Source organism: Drosophila erecta, unplaced genomic scaffold (assembly GCF_003286155.1).
Source record: "Drosophila erecta strain 14021-0224.00,06,07 unplaced genomic scaffold, DereRS2 tig00000126-arrow-pilon, whole genome shotgun sequence".
Classification (NCBI taxonomy): domain Eukaryota; kingdom Metazoa; phylum Arthropoda; class Insecta; order Diptera; family Drosophilidae; genus Drosophila; species Drosophila erecta.
The window spans coordinates 9,387,901-9,403,400 of NW_020825209.1; the positions used below are offsets into that span (position 1 = coordinate 9,387,901).

The 15,500-nt window shown below is 46.3% G+C and overlaps 1 protein-coding gene across 1 annotated transcript; it reads left to right on the forward strand.

Moving 5' to 3' along the window:
- Nucleotides 1–8,347: 8,347 nt before the first annotated feature.
- LOC6550724 (aspartate and glycine-rich protein) lies at nt 8,348–9,584 on the forward strand. The gene is made up of 2 exons (XM_026982080.1): nt 8,348–8,710; nt 8,779–9,584. The coding sequence occupies exon 2, from the start codon at nt 8,780–8,782 to the stop codon at nt 9,188–9,190; it is 411 nt and encodes a 136-aa protein (XP_026837881.1). The 5' UTR covers nt 8,348–8,710; nt 8,779; the 3' UTR covers nt 9,191–9,584.
- The last annotated feature ends 5,916 nt before the right edge of the window (nt 9,585–15,500 follow it).

Here is a 15,500-nt window from a genome sequence, read left to right on the forward strand (position 1 = left end):
AAGAAACAATGTTATACACTTTTTGTTTTTCGATTCGGATAGGTGCAGAATGCGTGAAGGAGTCCAATAGAAATATAAACACGCAGATACTGATTTGAATTGACCTGATTCAATCGCCGCACTCAAATTGAATCAAATCGAGAAGAGCTGTAGATTGTTGTTCGCAACCGAAATTCAATAAAGTGCTAAAACGCATTAAAAACCAATCGCGATTGATTAGAAAAGAGTGTGAGCTATTGCGAGAAACGTGTGTGCATGGGAAAGCATTTGGAAAATGTAAAAGCTCGATTAAAATAATATGAATACATAAATAAACCTGTTTAATAGGTGTGCGGACTAGCCATGCAAATCAGCCTTAAATTGGTGAATTATAAAATGCTGCAATTTCTTAAACGTCATTAAAAGCGATTTTCGCAACACATGCTGATGTTCCCATGCCGCAAACCGTCGTTGCGATCCATTTGGAAAGTAGAGCAAAAGTTGTTGCAACTAAAATTGCTGACCACCTTTGTGTTGGGGGCCTGTCCATTTTCATTTCCATTGCCATGGGCGTGAGGGGGGTGCGGTACAGGTGAAACTTGTGGCGCCGCCGGCATCAGGAAAATTCCGAAAAAATGCTGCACAGAGTGACGTTGGCCGGCGGAAAGTTCGCTGAAATTGTGACACAATTTTTGACGAATGTCAAAAACTGAACCGTAACAAGTGGATGCACACAGGCGGGCCGAAACCCAAACAAATGACAACGAGAGGTGGGCTCTGAAAATGGGGATGGGGATGGGGACATGGATGTGGGTTACCCTGGGCATGGGGGTTAATGGAGGCAAGTGGCGTAAACCCGCATCAACGCAAATGTCATTGGATGGATAAGTTTTCGGGGCCAAGCTCGCATCCTCCAACCGGCGCCCAAAAAACAGGGATAACTATGTTCCATATTTAATTATTCATGAGGAGGCAGAAGTGCTAGGACTACACAGGCGCCGCTCGTCCCTTTTGATTAATGAAGCAGCTGAGACAACATCAGCAATCAAATTAATTTCAGTTACATGAGCGGATTATGAAGAAGCGACAACAACAGCAACGAACGAACACGGGCTCTTATGACTTTAAAGTCGCCGACCATGCGATACCGCTTAAAGTGACTTGATGTTTTTCGAGAAAATATATATAATAGTTAACAGTCCATTAACATAGTTAATAGTCCAGCATTACAATTATTTCCTAACGATTATAAAGTATTTTTTTGATATTAATAATAACTAAATAATGAGTAAATAAATGATTTACTAATAGGGAGTATAACTTAAATCAAGCTTTAAAATTTAAAAACATATATTTTAAAAAACATATATTCATATAAATCAACTTAGCATTTATATAGATAATCCCTGAAAAATAATACAAGCTTACGTCTTTTTTTTAATAAATCCATTTGAAGTTGCCTAGCAAATCTGCATGGTACCTATTGGTACCATGGGGGATTCATACCCCATGTGTCCCGCATAAGCCGCATACCCTGCTTTTTGTCTGCACATTTGACAAAACTAAATGGGCCAAAAAGCGCCTGGGTGGCAAAAGAAGGAGGTTGCTGGTTGTTGGGACAGCAACAAATCGCTTTGGGGAAAAGAGGCAACAACGCGAAAACATTTTTCACAACTAAATGAAGTAATTTAAAATAATTATCAATGCTAATTTAATGAGGCCCGGGCCAAGGCGACCAACTTGGACCCGATGCGCAGGATATATGTTATTTTTTCATCCTCCTCCTTGCTTTACTTTTTAGTTTTTCAGCACTCTTTTGCGTGAAGTTTCTTTGGGCGACAGCTTTATTTTAATTTGCGGTATAGTTTTTTATGTGGGCAGTAAAGCGATGCAATTGAAATGCATGGGCACGGGAAGGGGGGCGTGGCACTTAGTGGCAACGTTTGGCTGCGTCTAGACGGCAAAAGTATATGTGCATGTGTATGTATGTACATGCAAATTAGCCAAGTTAAATTGGCTGAGAAGAGAGTGGCGAGGGGGGGTGGCAGTTAGCCGGGCTGATGAGAAATGCATTGGGAATCGTTTGCGTCGCCGACAAGTATGCAACATAAATTGTACAAGCCGCTAACGGTAATTGTTGCGCCTCCAACATGACGTATACGCGATATTTGCCTAGCTGCAAATGAGGCTGCCATTTTGCCTTCCGCTCGCGCTTCCACTTCCGGTTGGTGGGTGTGTGTGTGTGTGTGTGCCTGTGTGCATATGCGTGTGTGTGTGTGAGTGTTGGCGTGTTCAAGCGTCTGGAAAATGCCGCTAACGATGACGTTAACGTTGGCTTTTACCGTTTCCATCAACGTTACTCTCCCTCTTTCTCTCCCCCACCTCCACCTTCTGCTCCTGCTCCTTCCCCTCTCCTCATTGCCCATTCCCATAGTCCGTCTCTCCACCATTTTCTCCTCCTCCTGTCCGCCTAAAAGCATGCAACAGCAATTTAAATTTTGTGCGCATTTCAATTTGCGAAATAGCGGAATAAAAAAAAGCCACCAAAGCCAAAAAACAAAAATGCAGCTCGGCAATTAAAACCGTGTGGGGTAGGCAGAAGGTCGCAACAAAGGTGAAAGGGCACCAAAGGAATTAACAAATATATCTAGGAAGAAAAGAGCGACTAAATACAACATCGAATGGAACAATATGCCGCCTAAACATAATAATCAGTAAAGTCATACAACTCCTTGCATTAAATACAGTCCAGTGCTCAATTAACAAACAAGGGAAATAAATAAAATAATACAATGCAAAGCCACAACAAACATTTAAATATTTACAGACGAAAAACATGTAATTAATGAAGTCACGAATATGGCGGTCTTAATTGTGCTTAAAATGTTGAACCAACGCAAAATGTATATTAAATAATTTATTTGTATATTAGGTAATTTCTATCTACTATATTTATAGGCGTTACTCGTAGAGTAAAAGGTGTACTAGATTTGTTGAAAAAAAATTATTTAAAAAATTTTTTTTTTCATTTTTTTGATGATGAGATATTTAAAAAATTAAAAATGTTCATCTGCATCTGTATCTCCATCCGCCTCTGTATCTGCATCCGTATCCTAAGCTCTGTGTGTTTCTCTGCCGATTAAATCGTTTCGCCATTTTAACTTTCATGCCACGGCATCCAGTGGCCAAGGGAAAAACTCGCGATGGAAAGCGGAAAAGCTGGGAAAGTATAAATTGCATGGCGATGGCTGAGCGCTAAAACTGCTGTCCACTGCGGGCGCAGCACGCACATTAAAAGTTCAAATGGTACAAAAATATAAAAATCCGCTTACAAAATTCCGAGGGCCACAGACACAAAAGGCAACTGCAAATAAGGCGGACAGGACTGGATGGCAGTTAAAAGTGGAATAGTGACGGACAAAATAATGCGACCCCATGCGGCGATTTTGAGTTCGAAGCTCGGGGGTTTTGGGGATTGGGGCCGATGGACTATTACTTTCGCAGTTTCAGTTGCAGAAACCCCTTCAGGCTCCACCAAGACCACGCACGCTGCACTGATCCTTGTGTGGCCACTGGGCCACTGGGCAATCATCTGCGATCCGGCATATCAACTAAACCGAAATGCAATCATAATAAGCGCTTTACTTTGAGGGAACGGCGATTTGCATGCTGTTAGAAAGGACCGAAGGAGCTAGAGTTCAAATTTGAATTGGGTCAGGCTAACAGACAAAATGATAATGTTCCAAATAAGAGACCTTTCTGTTTCCTATCTATTTCTGAGGAACATTTCCGCTTAGTGCTGCGAAAGAGTGATGTGTAATTCCTCGGAGAACTTTTTCTGATGTCGGCAACTGGAGGCTCTCGTTAGGATTGCACAACCGAAATCAAATACTCGTCCTGGGGCCAAGCTGACCTTCATCAAGAAGTCGCCGCTACACTTGGGCAGCCAGAAAAGTGGTTGGGCCGATGTTATGCCAAACTAATTACTTGCTAAAAGCGCAAACAAAAGCCACAAAAATAAAAACAATGGCAAACACAATACAGAGCGGGGCCGAGGCATTGGGTTTTATCTCCGATCGCACACTTGACAACCTTTAACCTCTAATCCCCCTGTACCAGAGGTTTTTGTTCAGCATGTCCAAACAAAAGGCCCGGCAAAACAATGGGGGCCACAACGGAAACCAAACACTCGAGAGCCAATCCCAAAGTCAACTGGCCCAACATATCGGGGGCCTGGCCACGCCCACCGCCCCCTAGGGGGTTTGTGCTAGCCTTATGCAAGGATATTCATTAATTAGTCGATTGCCAAGGGAGAGGAAAGCGGGCGAAATGGTGGGGAAAATGCAGCAGCAAAAAGCCTGCAAGGCTTCAAACGAAAGTTTTCCCCCATTTTATTATACAAAATGTGCGGTATATTTGCGAACTACGTAATCAGCCGATTAACGCCTAATTTAGTTGCGACTAAATTAAAAGGCAAGTGCTAATGAAGTGCATCACTTAAAAATATTCATGAATTTTTCTACTTCACCAAGACTCTGATAAGTAAACGTACATCACTTTTATGCTTCTTTAAATGTTTAATGGCTTAATTAATGTGGCGTTCATTAATTATTTCAGTTGATTGCATAGATATAAGTGTGTACGTTGTTGTCCAGCACCAATGCTGCAATTTCGTACATTTTAAAGCTAAACATGGCTCTTTCCCCTGAGCCTAAGCTGTTTTCGATTCGCACTCAATCTGGGGACTGGCCGCAAAGGCGTCGGGTTCTTTATGGCCAGGATGGGCTGAAGTCGGTAAAATCGGCTAACGAATTGTGAGGACATCTGGCCAGGCTTCGCACCTGATTAGGCGGCACTGAGGTGAGGGGTCAGGGGTCAGAGGTCAGCGGCGCATTAAAGGCGTAAATCGAGTGGGATTCAGGGAATTTCGCAGTTCGATGCCCTGAGCTGCTTCTGTAGCCGTAGCCGCAGATGTGGCTCAACGGGGCTCAGCTGGTGGAGCCGGCACCGAGGAGCAAGCACCAAGGACCAAGGACACTGCCATTGTCCCGGCTCCTTATCGAAATCCAGTGCTGTCACTTGTCGGCCACTTCACGGCAGCCAGTGATCTCCCTCGAGTGTGTTGAACATACGCTTCTTATGTGAGTCCTTCCACTTCCCCAGCCCCTCCATTCCGGCTTGCCCCGTTTTCCCATTTCCCCTGTCTCCGTCTATGTTTGTTTATCCGCCGCCTGACCCCTGACCCCTGGCTATATAACAGCAGGATGGGGGTTCTGCTGGGGCTTATACAACCACTCAGTGACACAAATAAAAGTAAACATGATAAAACCATTGAAACTTTTTCCATTTTCACTTTTGAGTGTGTTTGTATTTCGCTTCACTTCGCCTTTGTCCCTTTCTCACACATAGCATGCACGTACATATATCTATATGTATGTGTGCGTCTGAGTGTGTGTGTGTACCGCTGGATGCGCCGCATCTGTGTGCGAGTTAATCTCAAGTGCAGCCGAGAGCTAAATATTTACCATTGGCGTTGACTCTGCGCCTCGGCCGCCACAAGAGCTCACAAACACACTGACCAGCAGCCGGAGCCACCCACTTTCACCCACTTTCTCCGCTCCAAGCGATCCCCTTTCGCCGCCGTGTTGACTTCTCGCTTATCATCGATGGCGCTGGCCATCCGTCTGTCCATCCAAACATGCATTCAAATGACCCGGCCAGAGCCACGCCCACGCCCACGCCCACGTCCACTTGCCGCCCCTTGTTTGCGCTTAACTAACAAGCCGAGCTAAAAGTTAGCTGGCTGCAAGCCGGACTTCTCCTGCGTTTTTTCTTCGTTTTCCTTCTTTTTTTTGCACTTTTTGCCTATTCTATTCCTGCTCTCCATTTTTGCTCCTTTGCCATTCAAAAGAGTGCAGTTTGTTGTGCATAAATTGTTTATGTTGGCAAACCTGGGCCGAGACTCGAATTGTTTTTGGATTTTCGATGCTGCTGCTCCACAGTAAGTTGGCCAACAAACGGGGCCAGAACAAAAGCTAAAATGGCAAGTACACACATACACGCCTTGTGTGTGTGCTGACCTCTGGCCAAACTCAATCACGGAGCCCAACTTGCAGCTGTTTATTGCTGCCGCAGCGTTTTTAGATAAGTAAATAATATTTACTAGATAATACAACACCTGCTAATTAGTGCTCTATGCACATAATTCGCTGATATGTTATTTATGCTAGATGTTGCATCTTACAATTACAATTACATCTTACATAAAATGTTAGGTAACCAATATGTTCTTTAACGTTGTCTATAACTGTTGCCAGAGTTGGCAATCGAGTGTAAACACTGCTGCGCAGATTGCCAGCCAGCAATGAGCCATTCAAGCCAGCTTACAAGTTAATACTCCGCACTTTGATCGCTTTCACTGCGGCATCAACTGCTTCGGGCAGAAGCCATCAAGCCACGAACTCGTGAATATTTAAGGGCGGGCTTCAATAGTTCAGCATCGCTCAGCCTTGACAGCATTATGAAGTGGGTGCGACTGCAAGTGGGCGGCGAGTGGAGTGGCATGGGGCGTGGGGCATGTGGCGTGTGGCAGGTGGCAGGTGGCCGGTGACAATATGCAACGCTTGGCTGGCGCAGAGCAGTGCAGCGGATGCTGGAGCCAACTCAGGCGTGTAACCGAGGCAATGGTTCCACCTACTCAAGTTGGCCCCTTGGGTGCGACTGCTGGTGCAACTGTCAAATCTTTCATGAAGATATAGCTCACAGCCGGTCCAATGACCGGTTTACAGCTCATTGTGAGCCGGATGCGGATGTGGATGCAGCTACGGGCACGTTGGCAAAATGGAGGGGGTCACTCCCTCGAAAAGATGGGTAAGTTGGCCAAAAACAGCACGTAATGATGTATTAATTAAACTTCGACCTTGCTTCATAGCGTTTTGGCAGCGCCATGACACGAATGTGGAAAAATTCTGTGTTTCACATACTCGTAAGTTCAATGAGTCAGCGAAAAGCCTCTTAATAGGGAAAACATATATTGAATGACCAAAAAGCAGGCAAAATATGTCGTAAATTGTTGGAACTAGTTCTTAGCCACATTATCCCGAGCGAAAGTCATGGGACTTTGTCTGACTTTATTGGTTGCTGTGTAAAAGTTACGCTGCGTGTGGTTAAAATTTATGTCCTTTCTTGATTCCGTTTCATTTGGATTCTGGAGAACAGGAGTCAATGCGCCAGGAGGAGGCTAGCTATCAATCAGGGTTTAGGAGAAAGGGGAAAATGGGAAAACTCGCTGCTCGGCAATCATTTACCGAACAGCTTTTGGCTTTCACTTTTCACACATACCGCAATTAATTTCCGTTTGATTGTTTGTCTCTGTCCGGACTCCTCATTCAAAGCCACACCCAGAATCCTATTTGCTTTCCACACGGCGAATGCGATTTAATTGCTTTGGGACCCCTGTTGCCGCGACTTAAGCTCAGCACCGGCGCTTTTCCATCGCTTTTCCCTCACTTTTCCTGCACTTTTCCCTCACTTTTCCCTCACTTTTCCCGCATTGCACCTGCAATCGTAAATAAAGCGCTAAGCGTGAACATGAAGGCGAGGAACTGCAGCTGGAAATCGGATGGCGGGGAGGCTGTCGTGTCAACAACTTTGCCGTGAAAGTTTTATTTGTTCAGTTCATTTGGCGCTGGCAGAGGCAGACATTATATGGCGCATTCATAAGCAGCAGTGGGGTGGCCAGGATATGTCAAAAATGTGAATGGTATTGGTGTTTAATGGGGAAAATAAGAAAAGCCCTGGAAACTTTGCTTGCTCCATTGTTAGTCACAGTTAAATATTGCGCACAAACCCTAAAGAATGAATGAATCAACTTTCTGTAGGAATACCAACCGAATGCCACTCAAACCCCAAAATTCGCCTATTAATTAACATTATGTAAATGTATCAAATTGTTAATTGGAAGTCAGCAGCAAAGTGATACAGGCAGTTGTTCTGCTGCACAAAACAGTAGAAGGTTATGATAAAAAGCTGATGAAAAACACAACTTTTTATAAAATTACATCTCAATTTTTAGCAGAAAAACACAGTATTTTGGGCAAAAAAGGAAAATAGCGCGCAAAATATAGAATTACGCTCGTTGTTGAATTCGGCATGCAATTTCCAATTAACAGCTGGAAACCCAATACATTTCCGATATTCCGAAACAAATCGTCTCTATTTCACATTTCAAGGTGTGCCAGCTGGCTTTGGGCGGAATGCCAGGTATATGTCAGGGCTCATTAGATATATTAAAATCGTCTAGGTAGTCAACACACACAACCGACACATACTACACACACACCGTTTAAACAACAGAAAAAATATAGAAGAAAATCGAAAAAAAATAATCAAACGGCGAAAAAATCATCACTTGTGATTGTATCTAGCTAATCAAAAAGCTGCACTAGAATCGATTGCGACTTGGGCGCCCAGAAGTGTGGAACAGATCCTTATTGCACCAGAGTCTCATTGGATCACCGATCACTGATCACTGATCACCGAATAAGTACTAAATTCGTAGGCTCCAAGTTCAAGGTTCACGGTGCCCGCAGGACTGACCCAGAATCCAGCCACGGACCATCCGGGCCAGAAGGCCAAAGGCGGCAAGCTGCAAGGAGTCCAGAGTGTCGAGCCACTTTGACCACTGGTTCCAATCCGATTTCTTTTCCACTTTTGATAGTTTTATATTCAGGTGAGTTGTGCGCACAGTCAGTCACTTTTGGATATCGTTTTCTCCCATCCTAATCGCTGCCCCTCCAGGATGGTCATCAATCTGAATCCGGCCACCTCTTCGAACGCCAATGCCAGCGGTAGCAGCGTGGGCGGCGGCAGCGGTGGCGGCGGAATGAGCGGCGCTGGGAGCCAGAGCGGTACCATCATTGGCGGAAACGGAAACGGAGGCGGAAACGGTAACGGTAACGGCAGTGGCAGCGGCAGTGGCAACATCGCCGGAAACGCAAGCGGTGGCGCCACCAGCAACCTGATGGGCATCATAAGCCATGAGGTATTCGAGGGCAACATCCACCTGCATGTGGTATGTGCCGGCGACTCGAACGCCAAGTGGATCACCCTGGAGGAGGCGATGGCCTACTGTCCCAGCGGCGTTATTGCCTACACCAAGCTGCAGCTGGCCGAGATTTATGGCGTGCCGATGGACCTTCTGTTCGAATGATGACAAGGCATAAGCCCGGGACGATGGTTTTGATGGATTCTTGATGGCGACTGGCATTTGGACTTGGGCACTGTTGGCAAAATTTTGGAATTCAATATTCGGCAAATTTGCGGCATAGACGACCGTCGATCGCCCTTTCCTTCTAGATTCCCTGCTCTACTACTGAGACCAAATTTGAAGTTCCTGGCGTTAAGCGATTTCTTTTGAAGGCAGCAATTACTGGAGATAGTATAGTTAGTACCAACCATGTGGAAATATCCGACACATATATATATTAATGTTCGGTTCGATAACAACTGATTGAGCTTTTTTCACTGGCTTGAGAAAATCGTGTCATTTTTGCTCATCCGAAATGTACAATAAATAGCTCGAAATAAACCATAAAAATCGCAAATAATCGGTATTCAGGCCACCAAAATCAGAACTGATTAGTGCTATTGAGAATTTATGAATGTGATCTCCCAATTTCTTTCCCTTGCGCACTCGAATGACAAAAACCTGCAAGGATATTCCGCAGTTTGTTGCAAAAAAGGCCGGGAAATTTATTAAGAGATCTCCATGGGCAGTCTGAGGCACATTTACCTTGGCCACTGACCGCTTCACGTGCCCCTGTGGCATTTGTCAGCCGACCTGGAATGCGGCGGTGGAAGATGAATGGGCTGAGCGGAAGTTTAAGGAGCCTTTGCCACGCAGACACCACACGGCGTATGCGTAATGCGGCCAGCCCACACAATTTGGGCATTTCAATTGCAAATTAGCCAAAAGCCAAAGGCCAACTTCAACGGTCACCACGCCCACGCCGACAGCCGCCCCCTTTTGAAGTGCGCCCCGACTTTCCTTTCTTTTCCTTGCCTTTCCTTTATTTTTCCCCCCCTGAGTGTGTGTGTGTGTGTGTGTATGGCAATTTGAATGATTTATGTTGATTGCGTATAATTGCATGTTGTGTCCTTGTCCGCCCCTTTGTGCCCAGGTGCGTTTGCCGGCCACGTGACAAATTCAAATCCCCGTCGCCGCTTTCCACTCCTCGTAAGCCTGGTCGGTCGGATGGTCGGTCTTGTCTCGGCTTACCCATTTCCCATTTCCGCCGCTCCACCTTGCCGCTTTTCCTTACCGCAGACATTCTGCGGCGCATTGCTGGTGCCGCTTTTATGACGCTCCATCTGTCAGCGGCTGGCTGGCTGTTCAGTTGGTTGTTGCTTGGCTGGTGACACGGAAAAGGGGCTGGGGGATAGCGGGACCCACATCCAGGCTGGCTGCTTATCTAATTACGCGCCCAAAAGCACGCAACACAAAAATGGCAGGCAAGTCGAGCGAGGCAACTTGTCTTTTGCGGCACGACGCTTCATTTTTCTAATGCCATTCGCTGGCGGCATTTCCACGGGAATCCGTGGAAAAGCGCAAAGTGCGGTGGGTCAGGATCTGTGTGGTGTGTGGGGCATGGCTGACTCCTGCCAAATGGCGGGCGCTCGCGCATTTATTTCGCTTGTAAACGAGCGCAATTTGCAATTTGAGCGCGTCCGCCTCGCGTGTACCTCCCCACTTTCTCCTTTGCTTTTATAGCATTCGAGGAACAACAACCAAACAGCCGCCTAAAGGGGGAGTGGGCGGCCCGCCCCTCAGCCATTTGCAATTGAATATTTATTTGCATTGCCACGGGTTTCGTGTCGGGTGTGGCGCAACTAAAAAATTATTACGCATACGCAGCGTTGTCAGCGGGGAAACTAGCGAATCAAATCGTATAAAAAGGTATCCACCTAATCAGGCAAAGTGTGACCGGAGTTTCGGCTGCTCCCAGAGAGAATTCCGAAGATTCGTATGGCGTCTTTTTGATTGATTGATCTGTGCTTAAATGTGCAACAGTCTAGTTCCTGTCCAGTCAAGTTGCACATTTTCCTAAGTTGCAATAAAATGTAAATGATTTTTCCAGCTTTCTGCGCCACTGCTCGCACTTTGGCCAATGGAACGCAATCGATGCTCCCGAAACTTCCTGTGCCCTGGTCACACCAATTACGTGGCATCCGGCAGCTCGGAATTAGAGGACAGTTGGCAGTGGTGCTGCACCACTGAACCACCCACCCGCTGGCCGCTGCAAGAGGCAAGCTAATAAAATGTGCTTTATGCCCGAACGTGCGTTGACTGTGAAATTGTTCTGGCTAAAGGGGAGAAAGGGGGGCAATGGGGAGAAAGGGTCATACCGCTTGTTTCGCTCGCATCACGCGGCTGCCTAATTATAATTTTGCATTCTGCTGTCGCATGCAAAATTCATGGACGCGAAAAGTGCGGGGCACGGTTGTCATTCCAATGCTGGCCACCGAATGTTGGCATAAAACTCGACAACATCCGGGGTCAGCTTGGGCCGGGGTCAAAGGTTGATCCAGGCGAACACATCAACCTTAAGCGTTTTATGGCCAAAATGTGCGTTCCATTTGAGCAGACCACTCCCAGGGTTTTTGCTCGTTTCTTTGTTTTTTTTTGTTTTTTTTGTTTTTGCGCTGATTCGCGCAACTTTCAGTGCCACATCCACTTCCGTTGGCTGGCTGCCGTTTCCTTTTTCTGCAAATGTTGCAAATCTTCGCGAAAAACTTGTCGTAAAAATATTTCCATCAGCCAAAATAAAGCAGGAGCAATGTGGATGCGGATGCGGATGAAGATGAAGCTGCAAGGACCAAAAACGAGCACGAGGCGGCAGGATTTCCACGGGCGTGCTGGGGCATGGGGCAAGGGGCATGGGGCATGGGGGCAGATAAGCAGAGTGTAGCTCGCCAGTTTTCGCAATGAAGCAATGAAACTGGCAATAAACAAATGGCACAAACGGCAACGGATGTGCAAAAGGAAGCAGAGAGCAAAAAGAGCCGGGAAAAACACACGAAATGAATTGCCAACGAAAAGGGAAGCAAAACTGCAATTACCCTAAGATTGTATTCGCACATAGATTGAAATAATTATTATAGTCAAATGCGTACTTGGTTTCCTAACAAATATTTACTTTTCAATCAATTAATTAATTCATTTTATAAAAGGCCTTGCGACATCAATAATGTTTTTTACAAACAAACCAAACTGAATTCAGGGACATGAAGTTTCAAAATTTTGCCATCGCAAGTTAAGAGTGCCGTGGATCTGAAAAGTTGTACTGTATTCCGGCCAAATTACCGAACAGCAAGGGCATAAAATGAAGATCCAGCTGCGATGGCGCAAAATGCCACCGGAAGACGACGTCGCGGCGCCAAAAGCAGCGCATTTCCAGTGGCGGCGGCGGGGTTGGGGCAACTTTCACGGGGGGTGGCGAATTTATGAAGCATAAGCTGCATAAACATTAAGATTACATAAACGTCGACGGGAATCCTTTGGCAGGACAAACGGACGAAGCTCGGCAGCGATGAAGACGAAGATGAAGACCCCAGAGGCAGCACCGAAAAAAGGGGGTTAACGTGGCATTAGCGGGGCGCCAAAGGAGGCTATAAAGGGGTTCAAGTGGGGGAGGGGTGCAGGGCGGGGGCGACGCTTGCAACATTTTAAGTGTCGATAATTTGGTAGTGGGTAGTCGCTTCCAACTACCAACTTCGAGGCGTGGCCGCGCTTAAGTCTCATGCATATGCATTAATGCAGACAAAGACGGCCGTATTCCAAGCGAAAGAGACGCCACCAAGCAGCAGAGAGAGAGAGGGAGCTAGCGAGACAGAGAGAGGTTGCATTTAAACATTTTGCATTGCAACGGCGGCATTTGCATTTCTCGGGACCGGGGCAAATTAAATAAATGCAAATTTTTAGCCCACACCAAAGGCATTTGAATCGAAATGAAAATCGGCCAGAGAATGGGAACGTATTCAAAGGATATATATTCAGAGATCTAAAAGAAGGCGGCTCTGATATAACGCCCATTTAAAGATTGCACGATTACATGATCGCTGGCCGAAGAGGATCGAATGTTCTTCCATTGAAGCTAATACCTCGGAACTCCCAGCGAATCAATTAAGTACTGGTCTCTGTGCGCTCCGCAATATTGAAATACCGCCCCACTTTCGCCGGACACATCTGCTCCGTGCCCGAAAAACCCGGCGACCCAGTGAGGAAGCTCTGATGTACATACATACATGGACGTGGTGGAGGTGAACCCGCCAGCGAAATCGAGGAATGCAATACGATGTCGAAGGAGCCATGTGTAATGGCCTTGGGTGCTTTTTCGGATGTGGAATGGCGGATTGGGGATTGGGGATGGGCGATGGGTGTGGGCAGTGGGATGAGCAGCGTCAGTTGCTACGTGATTTGTTTGCCAAATTGTGGCAAATGTGCGAATGTATCTGCAACTCAATTAGTGCAGAAGTAGCGATGCGGTGATGTGAACACCACCCGCAAACCAAGCAGCACCCACTGCCTTTGGTTTATTGAGTTTGCATGACCCTAATTTAAAGATGATTTAAAATTCCCGCAGCGAAATTAACCAAACATCGGGAAAAGAGGTTATAAGGGGGTAGATTTCGACGGGGGATTTATTGCCGGTCGGCACTGGACGCTAATGCGGCGCATTTATCATGGACATGGCTCCGGCTCCGAGGAGTCCGCGATGGCGACGCAGCGCTAATGGTCGCCACTTGGCCAACATAAATTATGCTTAATCAGGAGGCAACAACACCGCACCCGCCACCGCCACCGCCACCGCCGCCAAGGGGATCGAGGGGAGTTGGGGGCGGAAATCCTTTAATCGAAACAACAAGCAGATACATGGCCAATCGTCAGATACAGATGCACAGATCCTGGGGCGGAAAGAAGCCAGAACTCAAATTGAAAAAGGCGATGATGGATGGGGGCGATGATCACACAACATCTGGATGAAACAGGAAGTTAGGGACAGGCTGTTTCCCAATCAATTAGAATTAAATACTAGTGTTTTGGCTCATCAGAATGCGACTTTAAAAGATACTAATGAGGAACATAATTATCCTTGCTTAATTCATTTGGATACCTGTTACGTATTTCAGTTACTCTTAAGCATTTCCTAAATGCTGATGTATGCCATTAAAATATAAATACCTAATACCTATTAATACCATGCTAGCATTAAAAGGTATATTTTATTTGGTATTAATTGAATGAAATGATATAAATACTCCACCATAAATGCAACGAATTATGCGACTGTGCATACAAATTTGAAGACATTCCATCGGCATATTCGTTCCCACCTCCTTAAAGTGCAAAATTCCGCACACGTTCCAATTACCGGTCGCCGGATTTATGCCGCGTTTGAGCCATCCAAATGGCCAGCCAGCGCCATCGAAATCGCCAACGCCCCCTGGCATTTCGCCCACATCAACAACTGGAGCCGGAGCAGGAGCAGGAGCAGGAGCCACATAATTTGCCGACAAGTCCGCAATATCCTTGCCTAGGTCAAGTAGCAATTTGACTTTGGGTAAACTCATTGATCGACCGAACCAAGCCAAATCAAATCGAAGCCAGAGAAAGACAGGATTTTCCCTGTTCCCTGTCCCTGTCCCCTGTCCATCTCAAGTCTGCCATCTATAGATGTACATTCCACACTTCACATCGACCAATCCCACCGCCAACAGAAGCCCCCGGCTGCCATCATATCATGTCAATCAGGAGCAGCAGAAAACACTTTGGCCTCGGCCAAGACAGGACGGCGACAGGCGATGCTGGAGGCGTTGGCATGGGTGTTGGTTGTTCCAGGGGGTTGAGCGGGGGGTCGGGGCTTCTCAAGACGGCCGTGGAGGGGGGAGTTACGGGGTAATACATTAAACTAAGCTGGCAGCCAAATGGCAAACTAAGTGACGAAGCCTGCGCGAGCCATTAAGAGCATTCGTGCCCTTCCATTTCGCCACGACAAGTAACTACACCACTAACATCGAGTTGGGCTAGCAAGTACACTGAAAACAAATTAAAAAAAATTATTCTTGGTAAACAAAATCCTTTGATATACATACATAGGTAGAGTCAATGTTTTCAGTGACAGTAAACACGTAAATAATACTTTTAAAATAGCATTTATAGATATAACATTTTTTGGTAAAGGATTTATTGCCGTGCATAGATGTGCCACGCCCATTGGCATCACGCAGCGCCTTTGTTTGCTGGAAAGTATAGAACAGAAAACAGCAGACAACTGGGCGAAATTGCTCGCCGTCCGTTGCGAGTACAAATGATATCATTTCCACTTTCCACTTTCCACTGGGCGTGGCCATCTGTCATGCATGCCGCCCATCAAGGCCGTTGCGATGCAGCTGGTGGGTGGCGCCGACTGGGTGCTGGTGTCCGCGGAAGTGTGAAGAACTTGGACGGGAGACAAGCGGCG

Bases quoted from the DNA above. Each gene is read 5' to 3' on its own strand.
- LOC6550724 (XM_026982080.1), top strand. From the start codon at position 8,780: ATGGTCATCAATCTGAATCCGGCCACCTCTTCGAACGCCAATGCCAGC.